Source organism: Silurus aristotelis (assembly GCF_946808225.1).
Source record: "Silurus aristotelis genome assembly, chromosome: 6".
Classification (NCBI taxonomy): Eukaryota; Metazoa; Chordata; class Actinopteri; order Siluriformes; family Siluridae; genus Silurus; species Silurus aristotelis.
In genome coordinates, this window is record NC_139579.1 from 27902178 (window position 1) to 27920983 (window position 18806).

General features: G+C 36.3%; 1 protein-coding gene and 1 long non-coding RNA gene across 3 annotated transcripts in view; one reads left to right on the top strand and one right to left on the bottom strand.

The window, feature by feature from the left end:
* Positions 1 to 18806, bottom strand: part of LOC310727961 — a 222422-nt gene that overhangs the window by 43002 nt on the left and 160614 nt on the right. The gene's annotated exons all lie outside the window — the stretch shown is intronic.
* The window catches only part of ryr2b (ryanodine receptor 2b (cardiac)), a 97285-nt gene that overhangs the window by 32662 nt on the left and 45817 nt on the right, over positions 1 to 18806 (top strand). For both annotated transcript variants that reach the window (XM_083544504.1, XM_083544505.1), the window contains exons 51-68: positions 429 to 592; positions 909 to 987; positions 1209 to 1298; positions 1486 to 1623; positions 2218 to 2295; positions 2393 to 2468; positions 2679 to 2802; positions 3586 to 3701; positions 5860 to 5936; positions 6421 to 6542; positions 6788 to 6837; positions 7639 to 7699; positions 9562 to 9773; positions 13223 to 13304; positions 14175 to 14278; positions 15015 to 15320; positions 16950 to 17190; positions 18180 to 18267. In XM_083544504.1, the coding sequence (XP_083400630.1) occupies positions 429 to 592; positions 909 to 987; positions 1209 to 1298; positions 1486 to 1623; positions 2218 to 2295; positions 2393 to 2468; positions 2679 to 2802; positions 3586 to 3701; positions 5860 to 5936; positions 6421 to 6542; positions 6788 to 6837; positions 7639 to 7699; positions 9562 to 9773; positions 13223 to 13304; positions 14175 to 14278; positions 15015 to 15320; positions 16950 to 17190; positions 18180 to 18267 (2208 nt within the window). The remainder of the gene's footprint in view (positions 1 to 428; positions 593 to 908; positions 988 to 1208; positions 1299 to 1485; positions 1624 to 2217; positions 2296 to 2392; positions 2469 to 2678; positions 2803 to 3585; positions 3702 to 5859; positions 5937 to 6420; positions 6543 to 6787; positions 6838 to 7638; positions 7700 to 9561; positions 9774 to 13222; positions 13305 to 14174; positions 14279 to 15014; positions 15321 to 16949; positions 17191 to 18179; positions 18268 to 18806) is intronic.

Consider the following 18806-nt stretch of genomic DNA (forward strand, 5'->3'; position numbering starts at 1 on the left):
ATGACACTTCACCATATTTTACTTGTGGAGGTGCCAATAATTTAGATTTGCAAAAAAAATAAAAAATATACAAGGTTTATCTAAAAGGTTTTATTTTTTTAGAAGACATGCAGCATTGCTACATTTAGTATATATATATAAAATGTTGAATATTATTATCCAGTTTTTGTACATTTTGAAATTTAGCTTTTTTACATTCTCAGTACAGTAATTGATGAGTGGCAGAAATTTTTTAGTTGAAAAACACAGTGAAAACACACCTTTTTTATTTTATATTATCAAAAGATAATATTGTAAATTATGGATGCTATAAAACTGTAATATTTGCCTGGTATCTGTTATTCTATATTATGATACATTTCTAAATAAAGCTGATCATCATTTGCATAATTTGGTGTGTTTTATTATTTTTATTAATTTATTTTCAGCCGTATAATGCTGAGCTGTTTGAACTGTCCGTTGGATGTCTGGTTGCTGTGTCCAGTGCTATTCCTCCTGATCATGTCGACCATTCTAGCACATCTGGCCTGGACACACACTCCTCACTGGACTCTGAGGGACATTTTTGTCCTCAACCTCTGGACACATCCAAGTAAGAATCAGAACCAGAAATGCTTTAATTGCCATGTGTGCTCACACTTACAAAATGTATTTCTTTATTTATTTATTTATTGTGACAAGCTTCTAGGTTTACCTATATATATATATATATATATATATATATATATATATATATATATATATATATATATATATATATATATATATATATATATATATATGTGAGTGTGAGTGTGAGTGTGAGTGTGTTTGTGTGTGTTAATGTATGCATCCATACATGCACATGCATACAAACCTATAAAGAAAATATTTTATTTATTATAATTATTTTTTTTTATTTGTCCAAGTGTAATAGTGCCTGATGGATTGGAGCATGTGGTAAATAAATATGCAGAACACACACATGAGAAGTGGTCACTACAGAAGGTAAGAAGGAGTTCAGTAAAACCAAATAAACTGTACAGTAATTGTTCTTTCTTTAAAGAAAAATTTTCATATTTGGCAAATTGTGTACTGTGTTTAAGTGTTACATAAATAAACCTCAGGAGGTGCTGTTTTAGAATGAAATGATCAATGCCATGGTGGTGAAAGTGGTAACTCCTTTTCATCATACCACTTATGTAACGTATAATTCTGCATGTCTGCAGTTCGCTAATGGCTGGGTTCACGGAGAGCAGCTGTGCGAGAGCTCGAAAGTTCATCCACTCCTGAAACCCTACCGAGCCTTATCAGAACGAGTGCGTAACACTGTCTCGCGCACACACACACACACACACACACACACACACACACACACACACACACACACACGCACACACACACACACACACACACACACACATCTAATACATGAAGTCTGAAATATTTCATTTTTATTACATTTTATTATAATGTATTTTACATTGCTTTTTTTCTGGGTTTTAGGATAAAGAAAACTACAGAGTGGCCATTAAAGAAACCGTGAAGAGCATGCTTGTCTTGGGCTGGACCATTGAGAGGTCAAAAGAGGGGGATGCGAGGGACCTTCATCACCTATCCAGGAGGATCTCTCAATCTGGCCAGGTAAATCCAAAAAAAAAAAAAAGAAATAACTATCTATCTGTCTACCTGTCTATTTATCTGTCTGTACATCTGTCTGTCAGATTATATATGATATAATAAAACCAGAGTTTCTTCCAAAAACAATTGTGCAATATTGTGTATGAATAGATTTTTTGGTCAATGTTTCATTAAGGACACATTAAGGTAACATGTAGAAGAGTCTCCAGTGTCAGTATAATAATATTGTAATTATAAATATCAATATTTAAATGTAATTTTTTGTGTCTTATTTTTTATTACATTTTCATTTAAAAAATTTTGAACAAATTATCAAAAATTGTTTAAACAATAAAGACATTTTCACAGCCTCCGTTACTCGCATTTACCAAGGGTGCTATATATTTGGATGGCACTTTAAATAGCACAAACATGTCATTTCATCTGTATGTCTGAATGAAACTTCATACAGATTTAAAAAGGAAGAGAGAAAAAAATATATTGGTGCTTCAAATCACCCACAGAGCTGTTAAAATGTAGAAATTAAGTCTCAAATGCAGATTTAATGTAATAGATCTAATAGGATTAAATTGAGTTGATTTTCTCCCTCTTATGTAGCTGTCATTTGAGGGAACCTCTATGTTCAGTCCCAAACCTGCAGACATCAGCAGCATTATGTTGACCTGGGATCAGTATGTAAGTCAGTTTTTAGACTGATTTATTTTTTAGCTTATTGCGTAGTAATTGAAGGGAAGCAAAACAGTTTCTTTCTTCTCTCTCTTCTTTACTGCAGAATATGGCGGAACAGTTGGCGGAAAACTACCACAACCTCTGGGCCAAGAAAAAACTCCAGGAACTGCATGCTAAAGGTTTTAAATCATTTACCCAGCATTTCCACTGGGCCAAATGCCCACTGTAATTCAGATGTCCTTTGTTGCAGGTCATTGTGGTACTTAAACCTGGTCTTTTTTCCAAAGCATTAATAGCTTTGTTACAATCAGGCAAAAAAAAATTACTTTTATGTACCCTATTGACCCCTCTATGTAATGATTTTGAATGTGTAATAATAATGTGTCCAGGAGGGGGCAGTCACGCACTGCTGCTGCCGTATGACTCTCTGAGTAACCGAGAGAAGAGTCGCATCCGTGTAAGAGCGCAAGACATCCTGAAGTTCTTCTGCGTTAATGGATACACTGTGTGGAGGTGATGATGGACATGATTCTGCTGAGAACAGAACAAAAATACAACACCAATAACAACAAACATCATCTGAGAAAATAAAACCAATTAGAAATGCTGACATTCTATTGAAAATGTTCTTTAATAGGTTGTCTGTCTGTCTGTCTGTCTGTCTGTCTGTCTGTCTGTCTGGATGTCTGTGTCTATTTGTCTATCTCTTAAATGATATATCAAAGAGAGTTAAGTTTGTCCATTTGTCTACTTTTCTGTCTGTTTGTTTATCTAGCTACATTCAGTTGTCTAAACTAATAATGTCAGAAAGAAAGTCTGTTTGTCTGTCCATCTGTTTTATTATTTTTGTGTCTGTCTGTCTAACTGAATTACATTGTCTCTTAGTTCATACTCTGACAGGGACAAAATTGTGTCTATCTGTAGTCTGTCTGTCTGTATGTGTAGTCTGTGTGTATGTGGGTTTGTCTGTCTATCATTCAAAATTTCTATTTGTTTATTTGTAAATCAGCAAATCAGTTAGTCAGCGATTCGGGGTGTACAAGGAAAAGACAGAGTCAGTTATATTAATGAATCATTGTAGTACTCATCATTACAAATTATTTTTCATGTTTGTTCTAGAAATTAACTTCTATAAAATTGAAAAAAAAAAAAAGAAAATTTAAACTGGGTCACTTTGAGCTGAACCGACGAGAAAAATTGAATTAATGAATGAATATATGAAATTCCAAGTGAGTAAGGATGAAGATAAACATGTCCCAGCAGTCTCGAATGTGATGTTGTTTGTGTGTGTTCCAGAGAGAGAAAACCTATCGAATCAGATTGTCCGTTGGTCTCGGGCCGTTTTGCGTACCGTCTCCTCCAGCAGGCGCTCTCCTGTACTGAACAAACGCAGGAGAAGATGCTGGAGCTTGGTGAGAAATGCACATATTGGTCTACTATTGTGTGTTTCATCGAGTGTAGAAACAAGGGCAAAATTATACACAAATGTAGCACAATATATGGCTATTATATGACGAAGGAGGAGGAAAACAGAGGTCTTTTAGTTGTACGTTATTAGTATCAACAATTTTTTTTTAATGAAATTAAGAAAAAAACTTTGGGGCATTAGTGTATAAGAAAATAATCATTGTTGTTGTCCTATACACACACGCACAGGCAGTTTAATCAGCATTCTAAATAAATGCATTGTCTATAAACTATATTATAAACGTATGTGTCTATATAATGCTTTTATAGGATATTCTATTAAATTCTTCCTTCTGATTGGTCCAAGGTGGATACATTTGAAAATGCCACTTTGCCACAATGCAATAATAAATATAACTGAGAAATATAGCGACCGACAGCTGCACTATTAGTCAAGGCACAGACACAAGCAATTCACTCACACACATAATCTCTCTCTCTTTCTAATATCGATTAATTACATTTATTCAAATGAAGTGTAATGTTATGCTACTGCTTTGTCTCTGTGTATGATTTATAGCTGCACAATTCAATGTAACAAATGATATATAAAATACCGAATGAAAAATGAACCCCTTTTTAAACCTGTTCATTCAGTTTTGCACTGCGAACATCAATGACAGCTTTAAACGTGTCAGTGCCGCTGAGTGATGGTATAAGTTTGAGAATCCAAAGCTAATTGTGAGGTCTTTCACTGATTTAATGCAATCTATATTCACTCTATATATAACCAACAGAATATGCGAAATCGTGGAACTTTGGCAACAAGGACATGTGATATATCAAAACGCTTAGCAAATTGCTGGGTAGTAAAATGATGACATTGGCACACCCTCTTAGCCTCTTAGCCTTACTAAGGAGAATCATGTCTTGCCGGTGACGAATTTTGCCTCGTCAAGCACCACTTATTACATTTAATGCTCTGGAACGTTTGCAAACCAAGTTGTTTTTACTTACATTATATTTGTATTTCATTTGTATTGCACTTTTAGGATTGCACTTTTACAATGAACATTGTCTCAAAGCAGCTTTACAGATATAATGTGGTGATAAAAATGAATATGTTCTTTATAAGTGTGAGTTTGTCCCTAATGAGCGAGCCGATGGTGACTGTGGCAAGGAAAAACTCCCTGAGATGGCATAAGGGAGAAACCTTGAGAGGAACCAGACTCAAGAAGGAAACCATCCTCATCTGGGTTGCACCGAATGTCCATTTATTACAGCTAAACAATGTTGAGGTGTGCAGTGATGGTGATCAAAAGCAAACTGCAATCCTGAGTCACTATAGCAGACTGTTGACATTAACTACAGTACAAATTCATCCTCAAAGCTCCTGTCCTTTTTTCGTAATTTAATGCAACCCCAGGGCGTTGAGGAGAAACCATCCCCAGGTGCACAGAGTGCCCTCCAGTCAAAGACCACACAATCCAGAGGCAGGCCTGGGCGAAGTGGGAAGATCCGAGGAGGGAAGTGGGGCAGGAACAGTGGTCACTAGAACCTCGGGAGCATGTTTAACTCGTCTTTCCTGAAGATGTTGGAAGTCTGTTATAAAGCATTCACACTGGAGACTCATTCCATTAATGCTAAATAGACATCTCTAATAAACGTGACCGAATTGAATACATTTGGAAAATGTCTGTTTAAAAAACTTTGAAGAAGACACTAACTAGTTCAAAGGAGCAATGAACATACTGGAAACCTGGGATTCGTGGCTGGAACTACTGTCCGAGCTGCTGTTTTAGGAACATTCCTTATCACCTTCAGTCCAGTGACTGCTGTGCTCTGGTATACATGGACTCCTGGATGCTGTTATATCTATAAACACATCCAAACATGGTCAGACTTGCAGAATTGTCCAAATATACAGTAATAAAAAGTGCTGAAAGCTCACACTCTGTATATGTGTGGATGGTATTAGCAGGTTTGTGGCAAACGCTATACAGATTTGCTATATTAATGATGGGTGATATGTGGTTGATCCATGAGGTTGAATCTAAATGAATAAATGATGAAACATTTACTGGATGGAAGTTGAAAACTAAATCAGTAGAACATTATTATATTATGTTTCTATATTGACTGATTGTGTGTATGTCTGTTCAGAGGTTGCTCAGGCCAGAGGGCAAATGGAAAAAGCTGAAAAAATGTGGCATGAGCAGCAGATGCATGTCTTCATTAAGGTTAGTACATGCAGTCCACTCTGTATTTTAGTATTAGGCTTCATGTTGATTTAAATGAAAATCTGAAAAATTTGATTTTTGATTTTTTCATAATAATATTCAAAAATATCACCATTTATGGAACATTTTCAGCTTCGAAAATAATCAGAAAGCATGAATACACTTTTGATCTCTTCTTTAATTTTTTTTTTTGTTCTTGCTCTTTCTTTCTTTCTCTCTTTCTCTCTCACACACACACACACACACACACACACACACACACACACACACACACACACACACACACACACACACACACACACACACACACATCATACTTTCAATACTTTCAATAATGTTAATTAAAGTAATAGTGTGTAGCCCGAATTCCATTTAAATGATATGAAACCCTCCTGCCTCTCTCTCTCTCTCTCTCTCTCTCTCTCTCTCTCTCTCTCTCTCTCTCTCTCTCTCTCTCTCTCTCTCTCTATCTGTCTCTTTTTAGGTTTTACTGCCCCTAATTGATCAGTATTGTAAAAATCATCATTGCTACTTCCTGCCCAGTGTGATGTTCTCTCTTAGCACCATCACTCATGCTTCTCATAAAGAGAGAGAGATGGTTTCTAGGTAATGAACCACTGAACCAAATGTTTATACATGTTCATACATGTTTATATGTTTGTGTGTGTGTGTGTGTGTGTGTGTGTGTGTGTGTGTGTGTGTGTGTGTTTTCAACTGCTCATACAGTACATCTGCATCTTCTTCATGTGTAGCGTGCCACGGCTTTCTCTGACTTTACCCTTTTGATCTGTGTCCACTTACACTTCTTTCGTTCCTGCCTTCTTCCACATTTGCTTTATTTTCCTCCTCAGTTTGTTCTGTAAGCTGGCAGCTCTCGCCAGGCGCAGGATTTCTCTGTTCGGTAAGAGGCTCGCACGAAACAATCATACTCACGCACACTTTGTGTCATATTTGTTTCCATCGTGACTTCTTTGCTGCTTAATTTTCACTCTCATACCTCAGTTCTGTTGTTTTGTTTTAAAGTTGAACTAAAAGAAATGCTGAGAGATTTGGGTTCCTAAACCTTTATGGAAGAAGTCTGAGAAAACAGAGGATTCTATACATTACATGGACAAAATAAGACACGACTTTTCCAGCAATATGTGAATGTTCTTCAAACTGTTACTTCAGAGTTGAGGGCATGCGATTGTATAGGAGGTCTATGGATGCAGTAACATTAAATTGTTCCTTCACTTGAACTATTAGACCCAAACTTGTTCCTGCATGATATTGCCACTGTGCACAAAGCAAGTTCCATGAATATATGGTTTACATGGATTGGAGTGGAAGATCTTGAGTGACCTGTTAAAGAGCTCTGATCTCAACACTATTGGGATGAATTGGAACACTGGTACACCAGTACCTGACATTACTAACACCCTTGTGGATGAATGAGCACAAAACTCCACAAGCACGCTTAATAATCTAGTGGAACATCATCCCAGAAGAGTCGAGGTGTCCACAAACCTTTTGTCCATACAGTGTAAATACACTATAACTGTAACGGAATTGTAAATTATGTATTTTCTGTATTAGATTGTTTTATTGACAAATACTTAATTTGTATCTTATTGTAACTTGGTTATAAAGTTTATTTTCTTATTTAAAAATTATGATAGCTCAGAGTTATTTTTATGTCTCAATCTTGATTTCGTTTTCTCAGGTAAAGATGCGCAGTGTGTGGTGAGCTGTCTGCAAATCCTGGCAGGTTCCTTGGATGCAAAGTAGGTGGCGCTGTTCTGGTAACAATAACTAAGTGTGCTAGCAAGCTAATAGAGCTTAGCATTGTAAAAAATAAAATATTATTAATATTAATAATAAAATTAATAATAATAATAATAATAATTCACACCTGAATCAACAAAGACTTGTTTCAGGAGTGTCCAACTGAGGAACATGGTTTTTGTATGAGGCGTTTCAAAAAAGCACACAATACTTGTTTATTAAAGATATACATGCAGAACATATACGTCCAGCTTAGAGTTGCACCAAAATGTTGGTTATTGTGTTATTGTACTTTTATGTATTGCAATTAAATGTATACAACTGATATTTTTTTTATTTTTTTTATTTACCATTTTTATGCTACCTAACTTTTTATCTATACCTGTCTAAACATCTACCTACTGTATACAGTATAGTCCTTTATACAGAACATACTTTTATTTTATTTGTGAATTGATTTGAAACGACGGAAGCGCATTGCATTTACAAAGAAATAAAAATTCACAGCAAGGATCTCATAATTATTACTTACTAACTGATAATTATGACTTAGTATCTCATATTTATGACTTAGTATCTCATAATTATGTCTTACTATTTCCTAGTTATGACTAAGTATCTCATAATTATGAGATAAGTTGAGGCAGTCTGTGGCAGGGGATAGTAAGTCATAAGATAGTAAGTCATAATTATGAGATACTAAGTCATAATTATGAGATACTAAGTCATAATTATGAGTTAGTAAATCATAATTATGAGATCCTTGCTGTGAATTGTTTTTTTTTTTGTGAATGCAATGCGCTTCCTTATGAAACAGCCGCCAATAAAAAGAGAAAATCCCGACACCATATGTGTTTTGTTACCATTGCAGCCATGTACAGAACAGTAGACAATAAAATCATCCACATATTCTCCCAGGATGAAGGCGCAACATGACAAAAATATGTTAACACAAGATTATACAAAAATGTGAAACTAATTATGTGCAAATAATAATCGTACTTGTCACTGCAAATTTCTTTCTCTCCACTTCAATATTATGGGATATTCTGATAGACAGACAGACAGACAGACAGACAGACAGACAGACAGACAGACAGACAGACAGACAGACAGACAGACAGACAGACAAGAAGTCAAGAAGCTTTTATTGTCATTTCAACCATATATAGCTGATGCAGTACATAGTGAAATAATACAAAGTTCCTCCAGAACCCAGGTGCTACATACAACAACATAAAACAACAGTCACAGAAACAGAAAAAACACAGGGCCAAGAACTAGTAGAAAGATCCTCGCCACATAAAGTGCATGTGTGCAACTGGTGCAAACAGTGCAAAAAGACAACAGAAGACAGTGCAGGACAACACAGGACAGTGCAGGATAATACACAATACACAAAAACACAAAACAGCTCCGCCAGTAAACCTGTCCTAACAAAATAGGGTGCACAGTAGCAGAAAAATGTAAACAATATTGTGCAATTAAACATATAGCAGCAACAAAGATAAAGTGAACAGTGGCAAAAATATGTGGACAGAACAAATAGCAGTAATCATGACGGACGGACGGACGGACGGACAGACGGACGGACGGACAGACAGACAGACAGACAGACAGACAGACAGACAGACAGACAGACAGACAGACAGACAGACAGACAGACAGACAGACAGATAGATAGATGGAAGGATGGATTAGCACTGGAGTTAGTTAGCTTGGTTTCACCTAAGCAAATGGGATGAATTTCATAAATTTCATGTATTTAATGTGTTAGAACTTCTCACAATGCTAATGTTTTAAACAGAGACTGTTTATCATGGTGTAATATGTTTGGATAAACCATTTAATCATTATCCAGGGTAATGATCACAGCCGAGTGTGTGCGTTCAGCTGTGCACTCATTTTTCGAAGCTGCAGCAGTGGACTTGGAGCTGATAGTGAACAGTGTGAGAAGGTTACAGTTTCGAGGAGATGGAGAAATGCTGACCTACATCACCACTGCACTCATTCCAGTTCTAACTTCGCTGTTCCAACATACAGCTCACTGCCAGAGCTCAGCTGAACTCATTGGTACGTCATGGTCTGGGCCAGTAAGAAATGTTTCAAAATTTTGCTGGATTTTATTAATAAAGTTATAAGTAAAATTTTATGATCCATGGCTATAGTCCAGTTGGTGAGTGAATCTTGCTAAATCTGAAACTTTCATTCAGATTAAGCAAAACAGCCTCCAAGGTTGCCAGATATTTTTTAAGAATCATCCAAGATTAAGGGTAGGTATATGAGCCTAGCATATGATTTAGCTGTCATCATAATTAATCACTTCAAATTTGCTTTCATTGAACAACAAGGCCCTCAAAATCAGCCTTGAATAAAAAAAAAAAAAAGCATTACTAATACTAATCCTCTGCTGACTTTGACTCCAGTCAAAGTTAAAGCACGTGTTTTTTTTTTTTTTTTTTTTTTTTTACAGCATCTACTTGAGTACTAAAGTATTGACTTTAAAATGGACTGGAGTATGAAAAGTGAAAGAAATAATATATGAAATCTCTATGTGAATAATGGAGGCAGTTCAGTGGTCCATTTTCCTGCACATCAGACCTTTCACAGGAGAGAGTTTTCAATAGTCTCACAAACACACACACACACACACACACACAGTAAGAGACCCCTTACTTCACACAAACTCTCACCAGAAAAGGTATGCTTCTCCTATGTAACGAAAAGAAACATGTATGCATTTACAAGACGCTGTTTTCCAGAGCAACTTACATTTATCTCATTCATACAACCGAGCAGCTATAGGCTTAAGGGCCTTGCTCAGGGGCCCAAGAGAGGCAGCTTGGTGTGGCTGGGATTTGAACTGAAGATGTTCAGATCCAAAGTCAAATTTCTTAATCACTTAACTACCAAATCCCTTTCCGTTCCTTCCAACCGAACACAATCCTATATTCAGACGCATTATCGTATAATGAAAAATATTTAGATTTATGGCATTTTGAAGATGCCCTTATCCAGACTAACTTATAAATATCTTATTTTGATACACATTACCTCCTTACTGTCCATCATTCAATACATAAATCCCAGCCTGGCTGTATTGTATTTACATCAAATGTCAAGACAGTGGCGCTATTATATCATCACTAAAGTCTTTTTTCTTTCCTATAAATAATGAACTAATTATCATATTATTTATCTTCATCCATTTAATTCCCTTAATAACAATTAAAAAAAAATCAAGTAATGAGTTACCAATGACTGAAGATGAAGCATACCTGATCCCACTAAGCCGATTTTGGTCTCTCTGCACCCTGCTGCACATCGCTATTAAATACAATTACAGATAGACCCATTCTGACAGCATCGAGGGAAATCCTCTTTAAGCTTCCTGGCACCACCCGAGCTGACCTCCAAGCCGAATCCCAGCCCGGGAGAGTGCCGAGATTTATTCTGTGCTGCTCAGATTTATTCAAAGCATGGAAATTGTCCGTGTGTTTGTAAATTAGATGGCAATGCGTGTGTCTGGGAGCAAATTTACAAACGTTTCTAAACTTCAGACCCACACCTGATTTTTGGTCACGTTGAACACTTTCCTGCATCCTGATTTCACCCGGATTTACATTTGAAGGAGATTCTTGGGGAGCTCATTTCAGGTTGAAAGGACGAAGGGTGGCAATCTGGGGAAACATTGTGAGAGAACGAGACTTCTGATTTTAAAACTTCAGTATGGAAATTTTTACTTTTTGAATGTTCTACAAGTCTGGAGTTTTCCAACCAATCAGAACAGATGTGTATACACATATTGCACCTAATGCATGCAGGAATCACTAAGCTGTCACTGCTGGGCACCGGAGCAAGGCCCTTAAACCTTTAACAGCTCAGTTTTATAAAAATTAGATATTTAAAAGTCCATTTGGATAAGGGTAACTGCCAAATGGCATTAATGTAATGTCATTTCCCACCATAATGTGTTCAAATACTGGATTGTGATTGGTTGGAAGAAAGGTGTGTGTCAAACAGAGTGACACAGCTATTAGAAACATTTCCTAATGACCTTTCTGAGCTACATAGAAGATTTTTGCACGTTATATATGGGCCGAGGCACAACATGAATTCGATGAAGCGATGAATATAACAAAAAACGGCACAAAGCGTTCACACCAACAGCTTCATTATTAGTAGAGAAGTCGCACAGACACAAACCCGTATTGCTCTTTCTTCAATGATTGCTATTTAAAATTCAAAGAAATGCATTCTTATAGCACTGCTTTACGTCAGTGTATGATTTCAAGCAGCAGAACTCGAAAATAAACTTGCATATAAAATAACTACCGTATTTTTCGGACTATAAGCCGCTTCTTTTTTCCCACGTTTTGAACCCCGCGGCTTAAACAACGAAGCAGCTTATTTATACATTTTTCCTGGGTTTTTCCCGGTTTCACAAACTTCAAGCCAAAAAACTGAACCCCATAACATTAGACCAATGACATTTCCGAACGGAAACGAAAAAACGCACCTCACCTGTGTTCTGAGCTGCACGGCATCGGGAGAAAAAACGTTTTTTTTTTTTAGTAGAAATAGTTGTGAAAGGAAGGAGGAAGACAGTGAACAGTGACTTTCTTGGTCAGCTACTGTTTAGATACAAGCCGTTGTAGCGTGTTGAGTCTGGGTCATGGGAGAGCTCGCTAACTCCAGTTGCAACAGAAATCATAGAAGCACAGACAGGTTTCCAAAACTCGTGCTTTTTTTTCTTTCTTGGCAACAGCGTTATGGGTTAGTCAAAGAAACTTAGAAATGAGCATCAGAAAATAATAAGGACATATTCCTTGGTCTTGCACACATGCAGTAATACCGGAAATGAGGCGGCAGGCTATTCCCAAAATGCCGCTCTGCTCTTAAAGGAGCCACAACATATTTGACCGGTTACACCGTGTAACAGACACTGTCTTTCGTTAAAGCCTGTGTAAAGTTCATTAGTTTCAATGTAGACATGTAGGTTTATAGACAGGTGCGGCTTATTTATGTTCAAAATAAAAACCTGTGGGTGCGGCTTATATATGGGTGCGCTTTATAGTCCGGAAATTACGGTAATAAAAATGAACAATAGTTTTAAACCATTCTGTCAGTTTTCTATTGCAAACATCAACTGCAGCTTTATTTGTCGCTCCTTGCAAGTGACAACAAGGTGTAAGACGTTACCCCACTTCAGTGCGCACTGTTTTGTGTCAGGCCGTTATTCACCTCCAAATTGTATCCCACACGTAGTCATGAATTATTCTTTACAAAATATCATCAGAATAGTGAAGCTTCTTATTACAGAATATTATTTATTAATATTTAGTGCATCATCAATTTTGAATTAACAGCTAATTCACAATGCATGTTATTGATGGAAGGAGTCTCCAATGTCAGAGCTTTGTATTAAGATATTTAGAGATATATGGAGATATTTTGCATCATGACTGACATATTGAACACTAAACTAATATTAAAATGAGCTTTAATATTATTGTTCTCAGTGGATGCAGTGCAGGTGTCCTGTTACAGGATTCTCTGCAGTCTGTATGCACTCGGCACTTCCAGTAACACTTACATTGAAAGGTAAAGCTCTTTTCTTTCCCACTTATGTAGAAATTTTCAGAATATTGTTGTATGCCCCTGTTTTTTCTCAAGGTAGAGGATCAGAGATGAAGTTTTTCTACATCGAAACCAAAGCACATTCTGGTGAATCTTGGTGATGGAAAATGCAGAATTAGGGGAAATATTTTTTTTGTTGTTGTTTCTGTGAATAGAGGTCGACCGATACAGGTTTTTCTCTGGCCAATGCCGAAGCCCATGTTTAGAAATCAGGGCAGCCGATGGCCGATATGTTTGCCTGATTTTCATTTTTTTCCCCTTCATCTCATAAAATCTACCAGTTAATAATAAGAAGTGATGCAGAAAATTTGCTTAAATTAAACATTTATTGAACAAAACAAGCCAGAATTATTATCACTTATTACCAGGTTTTGTTATCCAAGCCTTTTTGAAGCCTAAACTACAGCTGGTTGAAGGCTCACTAACAATATAGTTCAAAAAAGATGCTTGTATTCTCTCTCCAAATGTTATTCTCATTCTCTCTCCAAATGTTATTCTCATTCTCTCTCCAAATGTTATTCTCATTCTCTCTCCAAATGTTATTCTCATTCTCTCTCCAAATGTTATTCTCATTCTCTCTCCATATGTTATTCTCATTCTCTCTCCAAATGTTATTCTCATTCTCTCTTTTTTTCATTCTCTTTCTAAATGCAGCATCATATTTAACCAATGAAATATATAAAGCTAGATTAAGAATGTTTAGAATGTCTGGGGTGAGGGTTGTCGGTCAGCTTTAGTTTTTTCTACACTGTTGGCTTTAGTCGATCTAGTCGATTTTCTTTATATTTTGTTACATTATTATTCATTTTATTATTATTATTATTATTCTCATAGGCATAGGCCTGTTGTAGGCGAGTGTCTCGCTGCCTTGTCAGCTGCCTTCCCAGTGTGTTTCCTAGAGGTTTCCCTGGACTACATGCGCAATGCTCATAAAGAAGGTAAAAACACAGAAATTAATTATATGACATTTTTTTTATCTCAGTTGTTGATAATATCACAATTTTGCATGTAAAGTGTTGTCAGCGATTCTGTAATATTTTATGAAGTTTCTTTTTACGTTTTTGAAGAATTTTTTAATAGGACAAAATGTATGATTTTAGGTAGTGTGTGTGTGTGTGTGTGTGTGTGTGTGTGTGTGTGTGTGTGTGTGTGTGTGTGTATTTTTAGTGCATAGTTTCAGAGGAAAACTGTAACTGAAAACTGGACTGCTAAAGTACTGATGTAAACATAAATACATTGTTCTGATTGAACATTGAATAATCGAGATTGTATTCAATTTTGAAACAAAAAAAGTACCTCAGGTAGGTAATTTTAAAGGAAGTTAATGGTAAAGTTTTCCTGGTTCCAGCAACATTCTATCCCAACCATAAATACAGACTTGTAACTAGCCAAACATGTTTGCATTTCTTTTTTTTTTCTTTTTTTGTGAAATAAATGTATTTATTATACCTGCTATCTTTGTATCTGAAGTACAAATGAGACACAAGAAGGGTTTTTATTTTTATGGTCATCACTAATATTGAGGATTGGAGAACTGCTTGTCATATCAAGCTAGCAAAGATTTTTCGTATTCTTTTGGATAATTAGCCAACTTACATTATGAGCACATTGCTTGCAAAGTTGTGTAACATTATCTAGCTAACTGACTCCCTATATTTTTTCTACCAAAAATAGGCATATCCAGCACAGCAGAAGATTCCTCCAGGCCCCTCCCCTCTTTTCAAAAAGCACTGTCTGAAGTTGAAGACATGCTGGAGGCGGAGTCAGCAGCTCGCCATGCCCTTCTGTCCCGGGTCATGGAGATAACTGTTCCTATGCTGTGCAGCTATGTGTGTCGATGGAGTGAAGAGGACAGTCAGTGGTCTGTGGGGCAGCACTCGCTAATACCATCACACACCAACGCCCTGCTGGGACAAATCCTCTCCATCATCAACGTACACATGGGCCGACATGAGCGCACCTGGATGAAGCGGATTGCAGGTGAGGGAGGATGCTTTAACACTTTTAGCAAGTTAACAACTGAACAAATGACTAATTATTTTTATTTTATTAATACCAAATAAAATAAAATAAAAATCTTGTTTTTCTTTATTTTTATTATTGTCTACATTGTACAATAATACTGAAGTCATCCAAACTATGAAAGAACAAGTACGGATTTATGTAGTAAAATAAAAAAAGTAGCCACCTTTAGCTATGAGGAGAGCTTTGCACACATGCATTTTCTCAGTCAGCCTCATGAGTTAGTTACAAATGATTGTTTTCCATCTGGAGTTCCCAGAGGTGTTGAGTACTTGTTGGTTGCTTTACCTTCTCTCTCCAGTCCAACTTATTTCAAACCATCATAGTTGAATTTAGATCAGGTGAGAGTGTAGGCCAGGTCATCTGCTGCAGCACTCCATATCTCTCCTCCTTGATCAAATAGCTCCAGCATAACCTAGAGGTGTGTTGTGCTGTTGGAAAACAAATAGTCCCACTAAGTGCGGATGGAATTGCATGTCACTTCAAAATACTGTAGTAGGCATGCAGGTTAAGTGTGCATTAATTTTTGACTCAGTCACCAACCAGTAAACCAGTAAAGCATCCGCACACCATCACACCTCCTTCATGTTTCACAATGGGAACCACACATCAAGAAACCATCCATTCACTCTCTGTACATTTAACAAAGACATAGCAGTTAGAACCAAAAATCTCAGATTTGGAGTCATCAGATTAAAGGACAGTTTTTTACTGATCTAATGTCCATTTTTTGTGTTTGCAAGTCTTTTTTTTTTGCTTGTTGTTCTTTTAAAGTAAAGGTTTCTTTCCCGCAGTTTAAATATGAAGGCATGACTCATGCAGTCTTCCCCTAACAGTGGATGTTTAAATTTCAATTAAACTCTGCGAAGCATTTATGTGAATCAGTGGTTTCTGAGGCTGGTAATTCGAATAAACTTACACTTACTTACACTAATAAACTACAGCGGTAGTTCTTGATTTTCCTTTCCAGAGATGGTCTTCATGAGTGCACGTTTCATGATAACTTAGTTTTGGAGACTGCTTTTGGGAAAGTGAATGTAATGCAATAAAATATAAAAAAAGAAATCTGGTTCTATTTGAAATGGTCACTGCCCCCCACTGCCCCTTCTTCCTTCCCCTCGCTCTCCTACTGACACATTTAAAGTTCTTGAGATTTTTAAGATTATTTCAATATTTCTTGCCATAATATGGATTTGTACGGTAATTGTAGTAGCACTTATTGTAATTTTGACTCTGTACTCTCTGTTTTTTGTGCACACGACAACTGATGGTCTAAAGTGTATAAAGAAAGTTAAGAAATATAACAAATTGATTATTGGCAAAGCACAAATGTAAGCTGAAACCATTTCAGGTGACTACAGTACCTCATGAATCTGATGAGAGAATGCTATGAGATTGCCAAGCTGTATGTAGTTACTTTGGACCATCTCAAAATACTTTTTTGTTTACTTAATAATTTTTTAGAGTTTGAATGTCCTTAGTATTAATGTTCAATGTCGAAATAATAAAAATAAATAAATAACCACTGAAGGAGGTGGCCTGTCTAGACATTTGACTGGTATTGTGCACTGTATGTTTGTTTGGCAGCATTTGTTCGGCCAATGGTTCATAATGCAGAGTCCGGTCTCCTGATGAGTCACTTTCTTCCTCTGATGGAAAAATTGAAGAAGAGGGCAAAGTCAGTGCTGCAGGAGGAAGAGCAGATGAAGTTAGAGAGGTGTGTGGATGTGGCAGAGATGGAGCTGGTTGTGCAGGAGAAGTTTGCAGTGTTGGTGCAGGACATCTACGCTTTTTATCCCCTTCTCATCCCGTTTGTCGAGCATCACAGGTAAGAGGCAGTGCATTGTAAATAAAGTACAATAAAGAAATCTTTTTTTACTACTTGATAAAAATGTTTCTGTACAGAGGTCTGTATGTCTGGATGAAAATATATTTTTGCTTTAGTTTTAAACACTAGAGATAAAGTATGTAGTTGTTATGTAGAGAATAACATTCTGTCTAACAATGTAATCAGTGCCAGAGGTGGGAAGTAACAAAGTACAAATACTTTGTTAAATATATTTTTACACAAATATCTTTACTTTCTACTTCTTTACATTTATCTATTGATATGATCAATATATGCGCCCCATTTTTAGCGCATCACCATATTTCCTGTCCTTTTGTGACTTTTTCAATTTACCACTGGTGTATCATTTCCTGGTTCTCACCCACCATGGATGTAGACTAGTTTACCGAGCTAACAATGAGCGTGGCAACAGGCAACAAGTAGTATGGGGATAACATGAATGAGACAGAGGGAGTCAGAGATGTAAACATGAGTGAGAGCAGAGACATTCCTGATCACCTGATCATCTTCATATTTTCTCTGCTCATGTTCTTTATGGTGGTTGTTCAGCCTGGATACATTCATTAAGTAACAGAATCTTGTTTTGTATCAATATATTAATATAATGTGAGGTCGAGTTACCAGCATGACACTAAAGCAGGTAGTAGTAATGACTACTTTTTATTTAAGTACATGTCAAAGCCCAAACCTCTTTATCTGTATCTCTACCTTCACTTGAGTTAAAGACGTGTGTACTTTCGCAATCACTGGTGATTTACATAAATGGGTCCAGGCACAAGATATATTTGATGAACTTTGGTTACGTCATTGATTTCTTCTTTGAAAATTTCAATCTGTTAATAACTGTAGGGATTTTTACCAAGGCCTTTAACACTTATTAAGTAGGTATTAAGTGCACCTGAACATTTTTCACATTCTTGTTTTTTACTGAATGTTGCTACCAGTGTTATGTTTATTTTTCTGTTCAGGATTCTCTGGCTAAGGGAGATGAACACCGATGCTGAGAGACTCTTCACACTGGTCGCTGATGTTTTCATTTTCTGGGCCAAATCTCACGTGAGCTGCTTTTGAGAATTGAGCTGCTTCACACATTGAGCTTTATGTTGCAAAATAAGTCATCGTATGAGATGAAAATATCTTTAATACAGTGAGATCCATTCAACATTTCAAGTAAAGTCAAGTCAAGAAGCTTTTATTGTTACGATTTCTAGTGTACGATTACCAAAAAATGTTTTTTTTTTTTACCTATTTTAGACATTTCTTAATAATGTCAAACATGAAATAGTCTTAATTTTAAATCTATTTCTAAAATCAAATTTGTAAATATTATGCATTTGTGCATCTGTGAAATAATATTTCTTTTATCTCATAATTAAGATATAAAATATACATTTGCAAATATTAAAGGTATTTTCACATTGCTAAGATTTTTGCAGTGTATTTTCAGAAATGACATTCTGTGTAGTTGCATTACATAAATACATTATTTCTTGTTGTTTTTGTGTGTAGACTGACAAATCTGTGTGTGTGTGTGTGTGTGTGTGTGTGTGTGTGTGTGTGTGTGTGTGTGTGTGTGTGTGTGTGTGTGCGTGCGC